General features: G+C 38.4%; 1 protein-coding gene across 5 annotated transcripts in view; it reads left to right on the top strand.

Annotated features, from left to right (window-relative positions):
- The window catches only part of LOC117160393 (adhesion G protein-coupled receptor E3), a 75,206-nt gene that overhangs the window by 3,806 nt on the left and 50,506 nt on the right, over nucleotides 1-20,894 (top strand). For 4 of the 5 annotated variants that reach the window (XM_033341126.2, XM_033341127.2, XM_076626375.1 and 1 more), the window contains one exon: nucleotides 1,024-1,221. In XM_033341126.2, coding sequence (XP_033197017.1) covers nucleotides 1,043-1,221 — 179 coding nt within the window. In that variant the 5' untranslated portion in view covers nucleotides 1,024-1,042. Of the gene's footprint in view, nucleotides 1-1,010; nucleotides 1,222-20,894 lie in introns of all 5 variants that reach the window. The other variant, XM_033341128.2, reaches the window with a different exon arrangement.

Genomic DNA, 20,894 nt, shown 5'->3' with positions numbered 1-20,894 from the left:
CACGATGAATTTCGTTATTATGCGATACATATGATGTTGAAATATTACCCACAAGAAATATGTTACGGAGTATAATCATCATTAATGAATTTATCTCACTGAGGTCACCAGTGACCCCCAGGGCGCTGTAGTGCAATTTCGCTCGATTCAATTATTTTTTGCGATTATCAAATATCTCATACTGTTTCTTCGCGTTGCTAAATAATTGTTCTATGTTGTTGCGTCCCGGGGCCTACCACAAATCATAATCCATCCCTCGGTCATACTTATTCGGACCCGCAACAATCCTAAAGAACCGTCACAAGATTTAGCATTTTTTACTTTACTGTCAAGGCCCTTAATTACCATCAGACATCTTTCAAGTCGAAACGTTCCTTACTGTTATTGTTCGTTAAGGTAAAACACGGAAAAAGCGTGTTTTTCCCATATTCGACAGCCACTGGTAGGGGACGCACATAATAGATGTATGTTTCATGTATAAATAAAACTATTTTTATAAGTTTTATATTGCATTAATTTCGTCACACCATTGTAGTAACAATGGTAACAATAACAAATTTGTAACTATTGATATTTGTTCAAATTATGTATTTCTACTAATCTTGATGCGCCGGTCACCGGTGACCACCACGGCGCCACGGCCAAGTTGAGTGCCGGTCACCGGTGACCTCCACGGCGCCACGGCCAAGTTGGGTGCCGGTCACCGGCGACTTCTACGGCCAAGTTGAGTGTCGGTCACCGGTGACCTCGACGGCCAAGTTGAGTGCCGGTCACCGGTGACCTCGACGGCACCACGACCGAGTTGAATGCCGGTTACCGGTTATCTTCACGGCGCCACGACCAAGTTGAGTGCCGGTCACCGGTGACCTCCACGGCGCCACGGACAAGTTGAATGCCGGTCACCGGTGACCCCATGGCATTCAACGTGTTAAGAAAGAGTTGGAATAACTAGTTACTTGTATCGTAAGTTACTCTGAAGAAAGTGAAAAATAGCATCAATAAATATATAGTGTTCTTGAATAGATGCGAGAGTAACGAAGAAATGGAGACACTTTACACGGGAGCAATCCACGGGTTTCCCCAATCGAACGGTGGACTGTCTAATGGAATATCTACGGGAATTGCCAGCTCGTTCGATCAAGACGGCGTGTTGAGTCTCATCGTCGTTTTGGGCGGAAGCTTGTCTCTGGTTGCTCTAGTCTTTGCCTTCATTACCTATAGGTAAGTCAATTGATATTGCTATTGCCAATAAATAGTCAGCGACATAACAGATTTTTCAAAAAGAGTCAAATAATTGATTGTCATTGTTGTCGATTGGTAACAATGGATACTGTACATTGTTCATATCTTAACACTTAGCCAACCGAATAGGGAAATCTGCCCTCTGTGAAGAACATCGCTGCGTGACCGAACTGGGAGATCTCCCTTTTTGGCTTTAGCAACGCGTTTTCTTTTCTTTTTGTTGTTGTTATTAGTTATTGTTTACCTGGAATTGTTCCCAAATAATTGCGCCACTTTAGTGGTGTTAAAATGAATTAAAAAGCTACACTATCAGTTATGACTAAATAAAGTTATAATCGAACGATACGACACTGTAAAAAAATATTAAAATGCATTATGAATTTTTACGTTCAAATCGCGTTATTTATCTTTGGTCATCTTTAATGTTTTCAATTTTGCCTATATTTTTGTATACTTTTAATATATACTTTTAATTTGATGTTTTGTATAAACGATATGTGAAATCGTTAAATAAAATCATTACCGCAAATATAATTAACCACTTAAATCATTTTTACACTTGTTTATTTTTTAAGTAGCGAATATTAGTCCTCGATACTTGGAAAAATGCGCGGTTGGCTAAGTGTTAAAGGAAGATTTCGACAAATCCAAGTTATTATTTTCTTATACTAATAAATTACACTATAATACAAGATAATTAATAATATAACATATATTATAATATAATATAAATAATATAATACAAGAAGTTATACCAAATTATCATTTTCCAATCGGATTAACATGCTTGAAGCGTATTTGGCTTTGTGAACAGTTAACAATAAGATTAGGGAAGCTGATATAAACTTTATAATCAGGTATTCGCTATCGGAAATTGGATGGAAATGAAAAGGCGCAGTTTCTTTCTTTCTTTCTTTCTTTTTCGATGTTGGTTATCGATATCCTGAAACCCGATGAGATAAAATAAAAACTTGAGAAAATGTTGATCATGTTGAAGTATCGTAATCGATTTGATTTTAATAAATCGACGTTTGCACTATAACAGCGCATGAAAAATAAAACCAGATTACTATTTATTAGAAAGTAGTTTTTTTCCTATAAGCGAACATGCTTATTATTCAAGAATCGTACTGTGTTGTTAAATTGCACGGGATGCTTTAACAATTTAAATGCAATGCTGTTTCCGCGCCACTGAAATTCCAATTATCAGACAGATAAAATTTAACAAACGAAAAGAATCGAAGTTCTTTTTGAAAATCTTTCCACGTTATTTATTCCCTCTAATTTATCACTCGTTTAGCCATTACGTATAAAGTAGTCTAGTATCGTGGTCGAATAGCCTATGAGATATCGCGTGAACCATAAACAATGTCACAAGAAAGCCGAAGTGCCATCTATGTATCGTCGGTTCTTCAATCTAACAGTTACGCGGAAAAAAGGCCTACGTGACTCTGGCCACGAACGGTTGCGGAACACGTGCGTGGTGGAGCTATGAGAAAAAACGAAGAGATGCTAAGGGAAAAAGACGAATTAACAGTCAGTGTGAGTTGAGAAGTCAGAGAGCGTGCATTGTGTTATCGAGAGAGTGTTGCTAGTGTTGTCAAGAGAGTGTTGCTAGTGTTGTCGAGAGAGTGCGGTCTGCGCGAGAGAGAGCGTTGGAACCGTAATAACGAGAGTTGTAGATTAACTATTTAGTTGTCTTAGTTGTGGCACGTTATTGTATTTAGTTCACATTAAATAACCATCGTTTCCTGTTTAACCAACACCTGTTTAATCCATGTTTAAATCAAATAATAATAAGATCCTACAGTAGCGAACGAAGAAACAGACAAAGTTATTTAATGATCGTAAAACGAAGAAGAAGCGCGTCCAGTCGGTTTGAAATCCAATTACAGATAGTTACGGTAATATAAAACCGCCTTTGTTCTATTTCACTCCCTCTTTCAATCTACTTTCCATTGTGTTTCGATAGTCCGATAAATTTCAAAACCCTTTCGAAATAACACCAATCGCCTTTCTTTCTAAAAATCGTTCGCTCCTGTCGAATGTATCAAAAACATCGGTTTTGTTTCAACTCTGTTAGTTTCCATATTTCCCTCCCTCGATATCACGTATTTATTTCGATCCAGCGAATTTATCTCACAGCAGTCAAAAACCATCGGCATCGATTCCTCAGGCTATGTATTGCGAAATTTTTCGGACCGTTGTACGTTGAATTTTGTCTTGTCTGTTATTCTTTGTATTAGAATTTTGTCGACGCTCAAAACCAACAATTTCGCACAAGATTATTTCAAATATACAAAGTGGTTGGTAACTGGTGGTGCAAGCGGAAAGGGGGTGATTCTACGCGAAAAAAGAAGTCGAAAATATAGAATAAAAATTTTTCGTTCGAGGCTTTGTTTTCGAGAAAATCGACTTTGAATTTTCGTTCGGTACGCGCGCGATACGTTATAACATATCTCACTGTAGATCGTTGTCTCGAAGGAAAAATTTGAAAAAAAAAAAAAATTTTATTCTATATTTTCGACTTCTTTTTTCGCGTAGAATCACCCCCTCTCCGCTTGTACCACCAGTTACCAACCACCCTGTATATCATTAATTTCATTTCAACTTTGATCGCGCGTTTAAAATAAAACGATCATTGCGATGTATTGAAAATATTGAGTTGGCAACTAAGTGATTGCGGATTTGGTCATTAGGTTGTAATGACAAATTCCGCAATCACTTAGTTGCCAATTCAATAGGTTAAGTTAAAAACGAGTGCACGTTTAACGAAAACGTTACACGAAATACACAATCTATGTGCGATCGATAATGAATCTGATCGAAAGTACTTTTTCTTTTTGTATTTCTCTTTTGCAAATTGTTTTCACAAAATTGCTTTGTTATATGGAAGTATGCTTTTTAAAAATCATTTACATTTTCAATCTGTTACTGACAATTTATAACAAAAATTATTTCATGAAATAGGCCGTAACTCTATAAAAGTAGCAAAATGACACATAGGTGTAAAGAAAATGGAAGTCAAAGTGAATTATTGTTTGATGATTTATCTGATGCAGCAAATAACACTTGCGACGAAAATGAATTCACTGATAGCAGCAATATTCCTGAACTAATTGATGTGATTAGACGTAGAAGAAGACTGAATAAAAAATATAATACCAAACGCAAATTAAAAACGTGCATATATGCATCCTATTGCTTGCTGCGCATGCGTTAAAAAATCTGCAGGCCCTGGGAACGCGTTGAGCGCGCAGAGCGCTGTACGCAGTGTGTTAAGAAAGGGAATTATCTGGAAGAATACAGAAGTTTGTTCTTGTGAGTAGCGGTTTTTTCGCTGTTCGTGTTAAGAGGCATTTAAGAGATTGTCCTGAGATTTTCGTTAGAAACTTGAAGTAAATTACATAGAATATACTAGTTTGTCAACTAAGTGATTGCGGATTTTGTCATTAGGTGGTATATTGGTGTGGCAACTAAGTGATTGGTGATTGACACCAATACTATAAGCGAAAATAACTGAGTTTTTACCCGCGAAGAAAGTAGAGTGAAAGAAATTTTAGCTAAATTGACAGCTAGGGCGATAGATTTTCACGTAAGTTGCGAAATATTTCATCTTCGTTGAGTATTGCATGATAACGCAATTGACTTGTAATTAATCGCAAGGGAACGAGAGTTGGTTAGATATCGGAGAAATTCGCGGCAAACCGCAATGTCACTTCGACGCTTAATCATCTGACGGTATGGGGATCGATTCAGACATTTTCTCCGAAGTATCAATCGCAATTAGTAGCAAAGCGTTTCGAGCGTAACCTTTAACAAGAACGTGCATACGATGCAAAGGTCGTACAATGAGAAAAAAGAATCAACGAAAGCAAACCCATTGATGTGTTAAACGTGGAAAACGAGGCACTGCATTCTGGCGAAGCAATTGCGATTCAATAAGTTTCGTTGGGTACGTTGTTGCCTGTCATTGAATTACATATATGTTGAACTGTAACAAACTGCAGCAGCTCGATTGTTTTCGAACAATCGCAACACATTTGATAACTGTTTCGCCTGATTTTTTATTTTATCGTAAATTGCATGGAAGAATTAACCGTTTGCACTCGACAGCCCTTTCGGTTGCGTGTAACTCGAGGTGATTTGCAATGTGATATGTGATGAGCGTCTTGTGGGTAATATAAAATGATTTTATACAAAAATTAATTTAAAGAAACATTGTATTTTAATAATCTATATATATTTGCATCTTTGAACATATCACTTTTTAATATTTTTTCTGTATTTTTTTTATGATAATTTATAAAACATCTACATAAGTTGTTTCGTGTCTTTCTCCTGCTTTTTTCGGTAAGAAAACACCTTACAGTACTTTTTTCTTCCTGTTAAAATTACATGCAGCTTTCCATTTAACCGAATTTCAACACAATTAGCAGTCGATGTGGAAGCGCGAGCTTGTGGCTGTCAAATATTTCCTCCCAACTGGTCTACTGAAGTTTTTATAAATCGCAGGTGGTTAAGTGGCCTTTCGTTCTTTTGCTTTTTTACAGAGTGTATGAATTAATTAAACAAATTTCCAAATCCAAATAAAGAGCTAAGGAATCTATTTACGAACCAATACTGCGCTCTCATCTGAGGAAAATAGCCTTTCGAGTGTAAAGGGTTAATGGTTATAACAATTAAAAAGATCGATAGTATAGGAATTTTTTATTTATTTAGAAATATTGGAAATTAGGGTTTCCAATGATTTCTATCCTATATGATAAGTTTATTGATCGATAGATCTATTTACAATGGATTAAACAGGAAACGGTGGTTATTTAACGTGAACTAAGTACAGTAATGTGCTATAACTAAAACAACTAAATAGTTAATTCACGACTCACAGTTAATAGTTTATAACTCGTAATAACTCGGCAATTCAACTCACTACTATTCCACTCCAATCTCGCAACTCCACTCCTCACCACTCGACTCCCCACCACTCGACTCCCCACCACTCGACTCCCCACCACTCGACTCCCCACTCACGACTATTCCACTTGACTCTCTATAATAAGGAGCTGTTTTAGAAATTCGAGAAGTGTCAGGTGCAATGTTGCGTTCTTTGGAATCCACAGTTATCTATTCTCTACTTACAGTAGATGGCGGGTTCGCTAGCTACGCTGGTAAAGGGCGTATGCGGTAGTAACCTGTCGCGAGTTCGAAACCATTCCTGGGCATATTTGCAAAGGTGGAAAATTTCATAATTGGATGTTCAAGTAAAACAATGTAAATAAACTTTAATAAATCTTATTTATTACTCAACTTTTAATATTTCTTTTTCCTATGATATACAGTGTAACAATCACCTACGTGTAATGGTACACAATAGCTTTTGCAAATATATCTAGTTTCGTTGCGTTTTCCTTTTGAACAGCATACACTACACGCTCTAGTCGGATTTGTTTCTCTGCCAGTGATTATTTTTTCTAACACGTGGTCTCTTAGTTGTCTGGAAAGCCTGAGGGGTGCATTATTATAATAAGGAGCTGTTTTTGAAATTCGATAAGTGTCAGTGCAATGCTGCGTTCTTTGGAATCCACAGTTATATATTCTCTAGAGACTTGTAGTAGACGGCGGGTTCGCTAGCTACGCTCGTAAAGGGCGTATGCGGTAGTAGCGTGTCGCGAGTTCGAAACCATTCCTGGGCATATTCGCAACGGTGGAAAGCCAAATATCTTCTAGAAGTAATATACAACAACGGGCAAGTGGGTTCCCCCCTGCCTATCATGTTAGTAGTACTTCCTAGAGTGCTTGGCAAGTACCCCCAGTTTTGAGTCACTTGCGCTGACTAACCCCAGCCCCGCCCGTGGGGTTTTAGCCGGTAAAAATCCGGCACCCTTGTCCCCGCCCCGTGCGATGAGATAAGGTGTCTATGAAGATTTCCCCACGCAAAAAAAAAAAAAAAATTTTTTTTTGCAACCAACGCCCTAGCCGCGCTGAGTGCACTCGTTCCCGTCAGTTTTCAGGACAGAAAAAAATAAAAAAAATTCATAAAAAAGCTCCGCTCCCCAACGGCTTAAACCCAAAAATTGTATTACACAACGAAAAATGTAAGGCGCCGACACATAATACAGCATGGCTATGTCGTACCGTTGCGTATCGGTACCTTTGCCTAAGATACCATTATATAAATTCACCGTTTATTGTAAACACCATAATGTATTTATAATTGTATATTGGGTTTAAATAAACATTTAAAAAAAAAAAAAAAAAGCTACGTCGTACCGCCGCGTATCGGTCACGAAAGTTAAGCAGCGCCGGGCACGGATAATATGTGGATGGGTATCGTCTGTGAACTCCGTGTGGCGTTGGTGAAGCGCGCTGGGCCCCCCCCCCCCGTGGGGTTCGGGCTTGGGCGCTGGCGGCTCAGCGCCACGGGGCCGCCAAGCAGTCCGGTAGGGGAACCGGGCTGCCTGGTATGGCGGCTCCGGCGACGAGACGCGGTGTGACAATGGTCACACACCGCTCCATCAGCGGCGGTATTAGGTGCACGGGGGAGGTCCCGTTGCGACGCTCACACCGGTTCCCGGACCTCTCGCGATCGCAGCCGGGACGGTTATCGTGGAGGTTTTAGTTGGTTGGAGTCCGACACTACCACGCCGCTTACCCCAGAAGCGGCCTGGCGTCCGTGCAGATTTCCTCCACGTAAACATAAAAAAAAGCTACTTGCAGTAGAAATTTGTTGTATCTTATTTTATTTTCTGGCAGATAGGTGCAGTACATTTTATATGCATCGAGCAAGGTGCAGTTTATCGGAAAAGATGTTAACTTTTTAGACCACTTTAAAGTTTTTCTTAAAATACTGCTGTTCGCTAAATACTGATTTGCACGATCTACCCCTTTTCATGTGCTTATTGTATTGTAATATTCACGTAGGTTTAATAATATTTTGGTGGCCTAATATCAGATTCACTATCTTCTGATACGGTATCATTTTCCAAGTCACTACAATTTGATTCAAATCACTCGGACAATCTGATAAAGCATCGGCGTATAATTCATTGAAAGATTCTTCATTGGTACGTTCCGTCATCGTTGACATTTTTTTTACAACAGAGGATGCAACTTGACTGGTCTTGTAAGCGAGAGACACAGCTTGAGGTATGCTGATCAACAATTGCTCCGTATCATCTCCAACAGCGCACTGAGAAAACGACGCTGACACGGAAAAAAAGCGCATTACGAGTTTATTCGTGGCCGGTCGGTAACATTTGGCCATGCAAACACGAGTTAACTCATGACCGGTCAACAATGTGTTAACCAGAATGAAATGAAATTCCGTTATCTACTTTGTATTAATTTGGCGAAGCGAGACTGCCCGAACATATATTCCGATCTATCGAGGTAGCATGTTCACAATCCATCGTACAATTGATCTTGATACCTGGCAATATAGAAATTGATCGATAGTTGGCAGCACGCGAGCAAGCAATTTGATAATCACGTGGCAGTTCTGCTCTCGCCATTTGTCAAGCGCGGGGTCATTTACGCTGACGCCTATGCGAGTTTCTTCTTTCATAGGGTAGGTCGTTGAAGAAGTATCCATCAATTTATCATTTATCATTATCAGCGATTGTGAGATGGCATAGCAAGGTAAGGATTACAGTTAGAATTACAGCGATCATTTTTTAACGCAAAATACAATGGAAAATAAATTCCGGTTTTAACGATAATGTCTCTGAGGACGTCTATGTTGAAATACAGTCCGAATAAATGCAAGCTACAACAGAAATGGAAATAACCCTGCAACCTGTTGTACGTCTAGTTTCGATAGACAATCGTCTTAGGGACACTGTGAGCTATGTAGAACTATCAACGTGTATAATACGACTATTCAACTCGACTTCTCTCATTCGACTCCCCACTCACGACTATTCCACTCCAATCTCGCAACTCCACTTCTCACCACTCGACTCCCCATTCACGACTATTCCACTCGACTCTCCACTTACAACTTGACTCCTCACAACTCGACTCTCCAATCACCACTCTCACAACTCGACTCTCCAATCACCACTCTCACAACTCGACTCTCCACCACTCGCCTCCCCACTCACGACTATTCCACTCGACTCTCCACTCACAACTTGACTCCTCACAATTTGACTCTCCATTCACGACTCGGACAACATGACTCCCCACTTGCGACTTAACTCCTTACAACTCGATTCTCCAGATAACGACTGCCAGATAACGATCACCCGGTAACAACTCCCAGGCCCTTTCCCGCTGTATTGTTTGTTTCACCCGATATTTCTTAGGCCATTTGTCCACGCTACTACAATCGCTAAGAGTAGCGATTTTCGTGCGAGAATTCTAATTAGAAGTCTGCTGCAATTTTTTAAGTAGGATCATTTATAACAACCTTCAAATTTACAAACACGAATGTAGGCAAAAAATCGCACATGTAAGTTTGCGTTGAGGGTGTACAAGCACAGGACTGCTGTAGTTTCTCTATCATGTACTGCGAGATGGTATTACCGACTTCAATGTAAAGAAAATGCAGACAAGCTTGAGTAACGAGTACACATACTCAGTACTCCCTTCGTGTCTAAAGTAATCTATCATGAATAATATAATCGACTAATGGCACCATGAAGCGAGCTACGTAAATTTGGGGAAGCCGGAGAAACTTCTTATCGCTGGGGAAGTGTCAAGGTAACTTGCAAACTAGGAACGATCGCTTTTCCAATCGATATCTTGTAAATTTTTCCAGTTAATTAACGTACGTGATGTCTCTTAATACGTGATATATAATATATATAATGCTTAATAAAAATAATATATATAATAACGTAATAAGTAAGTAATAGGAGCACGGATGAAAAATGTGAAAATAAAAATAAAAATCGTTCGTAAGAGACGAGTATGTGTAACAGTAGTCTAAAACACGTGTATTTAAATTGATCAATTCGGCGAGTAGACGATTGGCAATATCTAGTCGAAAGTCTTGTTGCGTGTAATTTATGATAGATGATGGCTTCTAGCTTTGTCGTATTGCGACGTTAATGCACAGCCGATGCCATTTGATGCCTATTATTCACGCTTCCCCTTCCGTATAATCGCGATTGAACGCCAGACGATGTTGATAATCCGGCAAATTTCCAAACGAGCGGCCATATAATTCATACTAGGACATTGTTCCGCGCAGCTACCCCCAATCCCCTCGATTGTTCGTTTATTTGCCACGTTCAATGCGAAAGAACGTCCATTTTCGTTTACGTCTCCATCTATTTGGTCGAACCGAGCCAAGACTCGTTCAAATTACTTATCTCAGTTCTTCGTCAGCCTTGTTACCTTCGTGGCGATCGTATTGTCTTGACAACTAAGTAATTTCGGATTTTGTCCATAGGTGGTACTGACGAAATCCGTAATCGCTCAGTTGCCAACCCAATATTTTCCTCATAATTAGTGCCACGTGATTTCTTGGGAATGTGTAGAATAGTAGCACACTGGGAGAACCAGTAAAGGAGTTCGATTAGATTTTTATAAAAAGCGTGGATCGAGTTTGGATTATCTTTGCATTACATTTCAATTAGTGTGAACACAATGCATATGAGCTGTGTCGTATATGGGTCGTGTTAGCTGGGTTATTTTAAAATTCAAAGAAAAAGCGTTCCGGTGTGTTACTTGAAATACCCGTGGGAACAAAAAGAGCTCGGGTTAAGTGTACTTTATCACGCTGCATACGTCATAAAAATCTGGAACGCAGTCGCAGAGTGCAGCGGAGTGAAAAGAAATGTCGGTTAGGTTCTTCATCCTCGGAATCAACAGCCTTGGTTTCCTTCATTCTCTACAACCATTCTGTTCTTTAATTCGTTCGATCATTCTTTCATTTGGGTCTTAACTGTTCGCGCAGTTGCTTTCTCACCATGTATATGTATAATACTGCATTCGTATGCGTGTGCACACACATATCGATATAATAGTATAATAATTAGTTTCATTTTTTTCAACAGAATCTTGATATCGCGAAAATTGGGTTACATTAAACAAAAAATTACGTTAAACAGTATTGGCGTTAGAGTGAATTGCTAGAGTGGCCTGTAATTAAGTGGATCCTGTAGTGTGAGACAGCGGGTGAGAAGGGGTAAATAGCGAGGATCGTTTAACTTGATTTTCGCGTTATCCTTAACGAAGTTAAAGTCGCTCTCACGTTCTATGGTCCGCTCTCGTTACCTATACGCGATAGAATCGGTTGTCTGACCTGCGCAAAATTCCATTTCTTTGTTCCAAGGATGTCAATTGGAATTTTACACGAATGCCAGGTTCTTACTATTGGGTTGGCAACTAAGTGTTTGCGGATTTTGTCAATAGGTGGTATTACAAAATCCGTACATTATGGAGTAACGTGGAGAAAGGAAAAGAAATTAGAACTTGAGCATGAAGATATTAATATAAGAAAGGATCTCGTTGTTCGTGCCTGAAATGAATTAATAAAAACAACGTGAAAAACAGTATACAGAGCGTCGAAACGTCAACTTTCGTTTGGCTCAGATAACACAGTTAGGTTTCGAGTTCACTTACACATTTTAGGATTAGTGAAACATGATATGTTTCTATTTTGAAGTTTCAAATTTCTTTCTCGCTACAGTATCTTCGTTAAGACAATATTTTCTATCGTTTAGGAATCGATTTACAATAGTTACTGGTGTGGTTATTTATTTAATTTGCTGGTACATTTAATTGTGATGTATTGGGTCGACAACTAAGTGATTGCGGATTTTGTCAATGCCACCTATTGACAAAATCCGGAATCACTTAGTTGTCAACTCAATAGATCTGGTTGACAATAAAATCCTTTATTATGTTAGTATGTAATGTTAATTGTTGCGTACGATAACTTCGTACCGCTTTTTCTTCCATTATTAAAATTAAATTCCATTTATCGTTACTATCTATAGTGCTGCCGTCAACTTGCAAACCTAATTCTCGTGTAATTTCCATTTCTGCAATTTGATAGAGCAACGATAAGAAATACCACCTATTGACAAAATCCGCAATCATTTAGTTGCCAACCCCATATTACGCGTATCCTATATCCTAAAAAAAAGGAGGTTATATTTTCCAAGGGTGGAACCATGAAATCGGCTATAGAAGATGAAAAATGGAAGACTAGAAAAATGGGATCGATCGGCGTACGTATTGGTTTATGTCGCGTTGTGTAAATATAATTTCATTTATGCAATTATCTATCTGGAAGTAGGATAATTAAAGCTAGCTATCATACGATATTACGGTAACGATACTACAGCGTTGCCATATGTTGCCTTTCAATTTGCCAATTTGTGTACAATATAACTATATTTAACACATTGTTGACCGGCAATTGTACTGAGAATTTATCTCATGTCAACAGATATTATTTCATAATTGGATGTGCAAGTAAAACAATGTAAATAAACTTTAATAAATTTTATTTGTTATTCAACTTTTAATATTTCTTTTTCCTATGATATACAGTGTAACAATCACCTACATGTAATGGTACACAATAGCTTTTGCAAATATATCTAGTTTCGTTGCGTTTTCCTTTTGAACAGCATACACTACACGCTCTAGTCGGATTTGTTTCTCTGCCAGTGATTATTTTTTCTAACACGTGGTCTCTTAGTTGTCTGGAAAGCCTGAGGGGTGCATTATTATAATAAGGAGCTGTTTTTGAAATTCGATAAGTGTCAGTGCAATGCTGCGTTCTTTGGAATCCACAGTTATATATTCTCTAGAGACTTGTAGTAGACGGCGGGTTCGCTAGCTACGCTCGTAAAGGGCGTATGCGGTAGTAGCGTGTCGCGAGTTCGAAACCATTCCTGGGCATATTCGCAACGGTGGAAAGCCAAATATCTTCTAGAAGTAATATACAACAACGGGCAAGTGGGTTCCCCCCTGCCTATCATGTTAGTAGTACTTCCTAGAGTGCTTGGCAAGTACCCCCAGTTTTGAGTCACTTGCGCTGACTAACCCCAGCCCCGCCCGTGGGGTTTTAGCCGGTAAAAATCCGGCACCCTTGTCCCCGCCCCGTGCGATGAGATAAGGTGTCTATGAAGATTTCCCCACGCAAAAAAAAAAAAAAAATTTTTTTTTGCAACCAACGCCCTAGCCGCGCTGAGTGCACTCGTTCCCGTCAGTTTTCAGGACAGAAAAAAATAAAAAAAATTCATAAAAAAGCTCCGCTCCCCAACGGCTTAAACCCAAAAATTGTATTACACAACGAAAAATGTAAGGCGCCGACACATAATACAGCATGGCTATGTCGTACCGTTGCGTATCGGTACCTTTGCCTAAGATACCATTATATAAATTCACCGTTTATTGTAAACACCATAATGTATTTATAATTGTATATTGGGTTTAAATAAACATTTAAAAAAAAAAAAAAAAAGCTACGTCGTACCGCCGCGTATCGGTCACGAAAGTTAAGCAGCGCCGGGCACGGATAATATTTGGATGGGTATCGTCTGTGAACTCCGTGTGGCGTTGGTGAAGCGCGCTGGCCCCCCCCCCCCCCCCGTGGGGTTCGGGCTTGGGCGCTGGCGGCTCAGCGCCACGGGGCCGCCAAGCAGTCCGGTAGGGGAACCGGGCTGCCTGGTATGGCGGCTCCGGCGACGAGACGCGGTGTGACAATGGTCACACACCGCTCCATCAGCGGCGGTATTAGGTGCGCGGGGGAGGTCCCGTTGCGACGCTCACACCGGTTCCCGGACCTCTCGCGATCGCAGCCGGGACGGTTATCGTGGAGGTTTTAGTCGGTTGGAGTCCGACACTACCACGCCGCTTACCCCAGAAGCGGCCTGGCGTCCGTGCAGATTTCCTCCACGTAAACATAAAAAAAAGCTACTTGCAGTAGAAATTTGTTGTATCTTATTTTATTTTCTGGCAGATAGGTGCAGTACATTTTATATGCATCGAGCAAGGCGCAGTTTATCGGAAAAGATGTTAACTTTTTAGACCACTTTAAAGTTTTTCTTAAAATACTGCTGTTCGCTAAATACTGATTTGCACGATCTACCCCTTTTCATGTGCTTATTGTATTGTAATATTCACGTAGGTTTAATAATATTTTGGTGGCCTAATATCAGATTCACTATCTTCTGATACGGTATCATTTTCCAAGTCACTACAATTTGATTCAAATCACTCGGACAATCTGATAAAGCATCGGCGTATAATTCATTGAAAGATTCTTCATTGGTACGTTCCGTCATCGTTGACATTTTTTTTACAACAGAGGATGCAACTTGACTGGTCTTGTAAGCGAGAGACACAGCTTGAGGTATGCTGACCAACAATTGCTCCGTATCATCTCCAACAGCGCACTGAGAAAACGACGCTGATACGGAAATAAATCGCATTACGAGTTTATTCGTGGCCGGTCGGTAACATTTAGCCATGAAAACACGAGTTAACTCATGACCGGTCAACAATGTGTTAACCAGAATGAAATGAAATTCCGTTATCTACTTTGTATTAATTTGGCGAAGCGAGACTGCCCGAACATATATTCCGATCTATCGAGGTAGCATGTTCACAATCCATCGTACAATTGATCTTGATACCTGGCAATATAGAAATTGATCGATAGTTGGCAGCACGCGAGCAAGCAATTTGATAATCACGTGGCAGTTCTGCTCTCGCCATTTGTCAAGCGCGGGGTCATTTACGCTGACGCCTATGCGAGTTTCTTCTTTCATAGGGTAGGTCGTTGAAGAAGTATCCATCAATTTATCATTTATCATTATCGGCGATTGTGAAATGGCATAGCAAGGTAAGGATTACAGTTAGAATTACAGCGATCATTTTTTAACGCAAAATACAATGGAAAATAAATTCCGGTTTTAACGATAATGTCTCTGAGGACGTCTATGTTGAAATACAGGCCGAATAAATACAAGCTACAACAGAAATGGAAATAACCCTGCAACCTGTTGTACGTCTAGTTCCGATAGACAATCGTCTTAGGGACACTGTGAACTATTTAGAACTATCAACGTGAATAATACGTTTGCGTTTTAATTTAGTTTAGTAATTGACTAAGCTTCGAATTGCTTAATAATTATTGTTGCAGCCTTTGCCTAAGAATGAGTTGTAGAAAAGAAACCGAGAAAATGATAATTCGCGGTTTTAAATATTGGGTTGGCAACTAAGTGATTGCGGATTTTGTCATTACCGCTTAATGATAAAATCCGTTGCCAACCTAACCCAATATAAAACCCAACCTAATATAGTTGCCAACCCAATATAAAAATATTAAAACTATGAAAACGTTGGTGAGGATTCGTAAAGTCTATCCGCGTTCTGTAAGTAGTTTTTGTAGAGGTTTTTATTTTAGTTTGACGAAAGAACGAAGGTGTCGCGATAGACACGGTTAATTAACCAAACATTTGCATAACTCGAATTAAAAATTAGAATCTAGCGATCGATCAACGCTATGCTATCCAATAATGAATAATTATGCTTGTCATGTTCGCGGATTAATCCCGCTTCGTTATTCCGTAATATATTACTCATTCACGAGCGGATGCTTCACGAGTTAATTAAATTCTTATCGTAATTATATGAATGATAATGCGAGATTGCAATAATTTTCATCGAGATTCTTTGATCTATGTAAATCTCCCATCTAACGATTCGTTCTTCACATCGATTAATTATACTTATCTACTTAACCTAATTTTACTTGGGTTGTGACAACACATCCCAATCTAGTCCTAATAATTTTTGGCACATAACTTGTTGTGTGCTTGGGATGCGTTCTTGTCTTTTCGGAAATAATACAATAAAATATGCCTGAAATCCGCGTCTTGGTCTTCCATTTTCAAATTGGGATAAAAACGAAACTAAATGACTAATCGATACAATTTTTCCACTGAATTAAAGGTGGAAGTCCAAACAACAAGAAAACAATATAGGTTAGGTGCTTTGAACACGTTGACAAAACAAAAGAATGTGCTAAGGCCACCTATTGACAAAATCCACAATCATTTAGTAGCCAACCCAATACTTGAATAAACCTACATAGTACACCTGCGTCGTGATAATTTTACGAATGTCGTAACCGCATTGCAAATAATTAATAGCAAGTAAACTTCCTGTACTGTGGTAAGCTAATGTTTATTTTAAAATGTATACCAGAAAATGAACATATGGTCGTACCTGTGAAATATGAAACTAGCATTAACTACCTTTTCGAAATGGTCTCTGGTATAAGCACCGGTACGTTTGTAGAGAGTGCAAATAACTTCGTTTGAGCACGGCATTCAGCGATTACTTTGCTTTTCCGAATTACCTTGAGTCAAGTGCGACATCAACCATCGATCATCTACCCTTTCCTTTTTCCCATTAAAAAACATCTGTTACAAAGCATTTAATTGCATCTTTTTCAAAAAGTATGCTCGTTTTTATCTTTTTTTTTTTTGTTTTTTTGTTAATAACAATTATATGATTCTTCTTTGATATATTGGGTTGGCAACTAAGTGATTGCGGATTTTGTCATTACCATCTGATGACAAAATCCGCAATCACTTAGTTGCCAACCCAATACATTTATTCGTCCTGCTTTTTCCATCATTTTGTTTCAGTTAATTTCTGTAATCTTTATTTTCACAACATATTTTGTACGTGTTTTGCTACGCAAGGATTAACAGTTGCAACTGGGAATTAATTCGATAAAACCAGAGAATTGTAATCGAATGGTTGCCAGCTCATTCGTTTAAATTTCTATTTCTCACTGATACGCGAATTTATTTCATGATATTCCATTTTTTTCTCTTTGTAACCTATGAATATTTATCAGCTCGTATTATTCTCTCATCATGTTTTGTTCGCGATTCGTTGGCCGAAATCAATAATTCAATTCCGGCAGAAGACGGGTCGCCAGGCTGCTTTCGCATAATAATAGCGCGTCAGTGAGACTACAGAGACGCGTCGCAGTATAATTTACTGGAAATTCCTATTTCAATTTAATTGCTCTAATTAAACGCAGTCCGCTGTTCTCTTGCTTCGAGTCAACTTATGTCACAAGGAATATAGGCTAATAATCGAAGTTTCGAGGAATTGCCAGTTAAATCTTCTGATCTCGAGGCACTTAAATTATTTTAACGAGTTCGTAATGCGGTCATGCCATTCCTCCCTTATTTTATTATGAAATTCCTCGTCATCTTGTATCGCGTGCTAACCAGCTCCTCGCTCTTGAAAACTTGATACGTTTATAGCCACATATGAGTCATAGAACGCTTCGAATCGAGAGTGACTCATGTTGTTTTGCCTCGGAGTATTAGCACCGTTCCCATGTCCAAGATTTAAAAGTAAACAAACACAGACAAAACAGTATCGCCGTTACGTGCAACCGTCGACCGGTGTCGAATTCAAACTTTCCGTTACTCCCCGAGCAGTATAAACAAACGAACACGCTCTCTAGGACAGTTGGTATCGAACATTCAGTAAGCGAACGACGATTAACTCTGTTGAAAATTGTGGATCTTTGAAGCCGAAATAATGTTATAGAAACACAAAATTTATACTGACGGTTAATATTAAAATAATGAAATATTTATTTCATGAACGATTCCTTATATATTCATCGATACACACTTGCACGCGTCTCAGCACTTTTTTCTATACCCGACTGTTAATCGACTCTTAACCGACTGAAGTTCTGTACTTAGAACGATTTTAAATATATTTGACCATTACAAGTATTCGCTCGTGTCGTCATTTAAAGCAACACATTTAACCATCCACCACACGTTAATAACTGTGCTAGTTGTCGAAGAGAATTAGGTGCGGTTCGAGCTACAGTCATATGCTGAAACATTGAAGCTTTAGCTAAATTAAGTTTAACTTACTTGGAAGTGGAGGTTAAGAGGCAATTTCCTGATGTGGTATTTGAAAAGTGGCAACAAAAGCGTAACCACGATCACAAAAACTCCTCTTTCATTCTCTGATCTAGGATATGCTTTCTTTTTGCTTCTTGAAAGCCCTAATTCCCTGCTAGTCGAAGGAAGCACTTTCCTTTGGTAGCAGCGAGTTCCCCGCGAAACCGCCACGAATAAAGGCAGAGTAATGGCTTTAAAAACCCGAGAAGGAGAGATCCTGCTTCTTCGCTATCTTCTCCCTTGAAATGCCACCGCGATTTTTATTCCCGAATAAAGTAAGAGGCTTACTAGCGAGAATCCTTGCTCCATTTTGTCATACGCGTGGGATCTTAATGATCCCTTGGAAGCCTCGCAGATTGAATCTTAGGAACTTCATATTCCCTCTGGATCTGTTTCATGCATTCGTCCCTGGATATAGCTACCACCAACTGTAACCTTTGTTAGTCCTATACGAGGAGTAAAAGTAGCGCCAAACAATGGAAAAAGATGTTTTGCCAAAAAGTTTCCACTCCATTCTATCCGATATAATGTCTATTTATAATATAATGTTTAATTATATTATGTTATATATTATTATATATTATTATATTAATTTAATTAATTCAATCGGTTCCTCTATACAAACATAGTTATATAGGTATCTTGGAATCTATCTGATAGGAAATTGTTATTGAAAAATGGGAGAAGAAAAGGAGCTTATGAAGCAAGCTAAAGATAAGCTGATAAGACTATAAACAAAGTAGAGGCATTATTCAAAGTAACATGATCTAGTAGGTACGCAGAGTCCTTCGACAAGAAACATTTTTCCTTCGAATAACTCGATGGTAATGTCAAATCCTGCAATTAATTCCGATTTTCCTCGAACAAAATCTCTCTCGTTCGCACGTTTATATTGTCTTTATTTATCGTCTAACAAATATTATTAACAATTTAATGCCATAGATTCGTCAACTTTCACTTTCACTTGTAACGGATGCTGGAAGAAAAGCAGACCGATATATTGGGTTGGTAACTAAGTGATTGCGGGTTTTGTTAATGCCACCTAATGACAAAATCAGCAATTACTTAGTTACCAACCTAATAATATTTTGAGTTATGCTTCACAGATGGAAGAAAATAGATATTTTTGCCGAGTAAGAATGCTTTTGAACATGATTTTGTACAAGTAGAATGTTCTCGATTATTATTGAAAATCTTCTTTTATTCAAAATTAATACAACTAATCGCTCGCATTTTTTTTTTCGTTTGCTGCTTGTTTTAGCGAATAAAATGTTTTATGGTTATTCCCTTGAAACTACCTATTATCTCGTTCTATTATTATTTCCGGACTCAGTATAGTATCCGGATTGCAAAATATTTGACTCTTATTAGGCGTTTTTCAGGTCACTGAAGCCAAAAATGAGGGTCGTGTTTTACGAAAATGGGACGTGAAAACTGTTGATGTGTGACATCCTCATGAATTTGAAAGATACCTTTTTCAAAACACGCTACTCTTAACTTACTATGTGGCTTGTTTTATATGCATCTGAATCATGATTACTGAATTAACTTTTACTTATTTTCTGTTTTTCCGATCGTCTCACCGTAATCATACAAAAACCATATTGAGATATGTATAATTGTATGTGCTAGACTAGGTTAGCTGCGTAGTAGTAATACTTGTATGTGAATATCAGTGTGTGTAAGTATATATACGCATCTCCAAAACAAAGAAATGTAAACTCTTCAGTCGGTTAGCAGTCGGATATGGAGGAAAGTACTGAGACGCGTGCAAGTGTATATCGATGAATATCTTTGAAATCGCTTATCAAATAAATACATAACTATTCTAATATGAATTCTAAGTGTAAATTTAGTGTTCCTATACCATTATTTCGGCTATTAAGATCCAAAACTCTCAACAAATATAAAACAAAAATTGTTGCTCATCTATCACCTTATGAAAGGAACGAAACTTTTCGGATAACTTAATAATATTGAAACAATGAATATAACATAACACAAGTGAAAATATCGTAAAATGCAAGACACAGAATGAAATTTATACCAATCTTTATTTCAACATTCTCTAAAAGTTGATATTACAAACAGAAGACATTGTACCGCTATTGAGATATGTATAATTGTATGTGCTAGACTAGGTTAGCTGCGTAGTAGTAATACTTGTATGTGAATATCAGTGTGTGGAAGTATATATACGCATCTCGAAAACAAAGAAATGTAAACTCTTCAGTCGGTTAGCAGTCGGATATGGAAGAAAGTACCGAGACGCGTGCAAGTGTGTATCGATGAATATCTTTGAAATCGTCCATCAAATAAGTATATAATTATCCTAATATAAATTCCAAGTGTAAATTTAGTATTCTTATACCATTATTTCGGCCATTAAGATCCAAAATTCTCAACAGACCAGTAAGCGGTAAGCAGGAAAATTGGCATTGCCAATGCCATCACCTGATCACGGTCTCAAGCAGATTTCTACAGTTCAGACCTTGGTCTGTCAAATGTCCATAAAGCAGAATTTTCAAAACCGTTCATTTTCGCGAAAAATGGCTCATTTTTGGTTTAGCTAAAATATTCCAGAAAAGACACGCACCGATACAAAATTTTGCACATCCTTATTTTCCTGTATCCATGCAAACGTCCATTGGGTTGGCCCCAAGGTCAACCCAATACTTGTAGAATCTATCGAAAATTTATAAAAATACGATAAATAAATGGTTTAAATTA

Source organism: Bombus vancouverensis, chromosome 18 (assembly GCF_051014615.1).
Source record: "Bombus vancouverensis nearcticus chromosome 18, iyBomVanc1_principal, whole genome shotgun sequence".
NCBI lineage: Eukaryota > Metazoa > Arthropoda > Insecta > Hymenoptera > Apidae > Bombus > Bombus vancouverensis.
This window is presented reverse-complemented; position numbering and strand designations above follow the sequence as displayed.